Here is a 1,635-nt window from a genome sequence, read left to right as displayed (position 1 = left end):
ACAGATTCGAAATTCAAATGTAATATTTTTTTATAATTAAGTGTAACAGTATTTATGGCCAGACTAAGTATATCTGTTTCACTGATTAACTTTATAGACAAGTAGGTGATTCTGTAACCTGACAGAAACATAAAAAATGAACCCAGAACCCACTCCATTCTACATTATGTGTTAATCACTTCTTTCAAGGTGGCAGTCAAAAATACTGAATAAAAATGTGCTAAAATCCTATTTCTAATTATTCTCATTAAATTTCCAGGGCCCAGTGCGCATGCCAACCAAAGTGCTTCGCATCACAACGCGCAAAACGCCCTGCGGTGAAGGTTCCAAAACATGGGACAGGTTCCAAATGAGAATCCACAAGAGAGTGATCGACCTGCACTCTCCATCAGAGATTGTTAAACAGATTACTTCTATTAACATCGAGCCTGGTGTAGAGGTTGAAGTGACCATCGCCGACGCGTAGGCACAACTGCCAATAAATATTTACACATAGTTTTGAGTTTTATTTATTTTTTGTGGAAATAGAAGGCGCGAGAAAGGTGTAGGTGGAAATGAATACTCATGTCACCAGTTTAATTTTTAGTTTTAAAATTTTGAAAGAATCTATTCTTTCAAAATTTCTCATTTATAAAGCATTTCAATGCTATAAAACTAAAAATTAAATTTAACAAAGGCCGCGTTCCATCGATACAATATTGTAATCATTGAAATAATGTTTCGTATTGGTTGTGATGGTTCTTAATCATCTCAATAGATGGCGTGGGGTGCCCCTTAGGCACATGAAACCGAAAGAATAGAAGAAATTTGATTACTGTGGCAGGATCACGGGTGGCCGAGAGGCTAGGCGTTACTACGGTTAGGCAAGAAACGCAGGTTCGAATCCTGCCTCGTGATCAAATTTTTTCTATTTCAAAATTTCTCATCATGTCACCAGCATTAATATGGTAGGAAAAACCATTAATCCTTCAGTTCATCTCATTAAACTGGTGATTTATGCTATGTACCTAGAGTAGATTTGCTGGTTTTGTAACATACCGTACCGTATTTACTTTATCAAAACCATATATCACTACATAGTAGAAAGCTAAGATTCGAGAAGCGTCTCCCTGTGTATGTATGTATGCTTACATCTTCAAAACTGCTCAACGGATTTTGATGGAGTTTTTTATTAATAGATAGTAATTCAAGTGGAAGGTTATAAGTATAGTAACATCTATTAACTACTCGGAATTTAACGCATGCGAAGCCACGGGTTGCACTGTGTGGTGCGTTACACAGCCTGCAGCTAACATTTATTTAAATATGAACAAAATAATTTGTTAATTTATATTTTACACAGCAAAAAATTAAATAATACGTATTATCATTATCACCTTCTTAAACTTGTGTACCGTATTTGAGAAATTATCAATAGCCTTGTTATTGCCAGAAACTATTATATTCTTTCGTAAGGCGAGAGGCCTAAATGACTTGTGGAATTTTGTGTGGGATGGCATATTATTACAAGTTCTAGGCAATCTGGCAGGACTGACATTAATGTTAAGCTCAGATACCACAATCGCTATACTGGCACGGTTCACCCAACAAAGCAGTCGAATTGACAATCTCCTTTTTTTCAAGTCGGTTGAAAAG

General features: G+C 36.0%; 1 protein-coding gene across 1 annotated transcript in view; it reads left to right on the top strand.

The window, feature by feature from the left end:
* Positions 1-495, top strand: part of LOC119837001 (40S ribosomal protein S20) — a 3,441-nt gene extending 2,946 nt beyond the window's left edge. The window contains exon 3 of the mRNA XM_038362479.1: positions 260-495. Within this exon, the coding sequence (XP_038218407.1) occupies positions 260-466 (207 nt within the window). The 3' untranslated portion in view covers positions 467-495. The remainder of the gene's footprint in view (positions 1-259) is intronic.
* The last annotated feature ends 1,140 nt before the right edge of the window (positions 496-1,635 follow it).

Source organism: Zerene cesonia, chromosome 26 (genome assembly GCF_012273895.1).
Source record: "Zerene cesonia ecotype Mississippi chromosome 26, Zerene_cesonia_1.1, whole genome shotgun sequence".
Classification (NCBI taxonomy): Eukaryota; Metazoa; Arthropoda; class Insecta; order Lepidoptera; family Pieridae; genus Zerene; species Zerene cesonia.
This window is presented reverse-complemented; position numbering and strand designations above follow the sequence as displayed.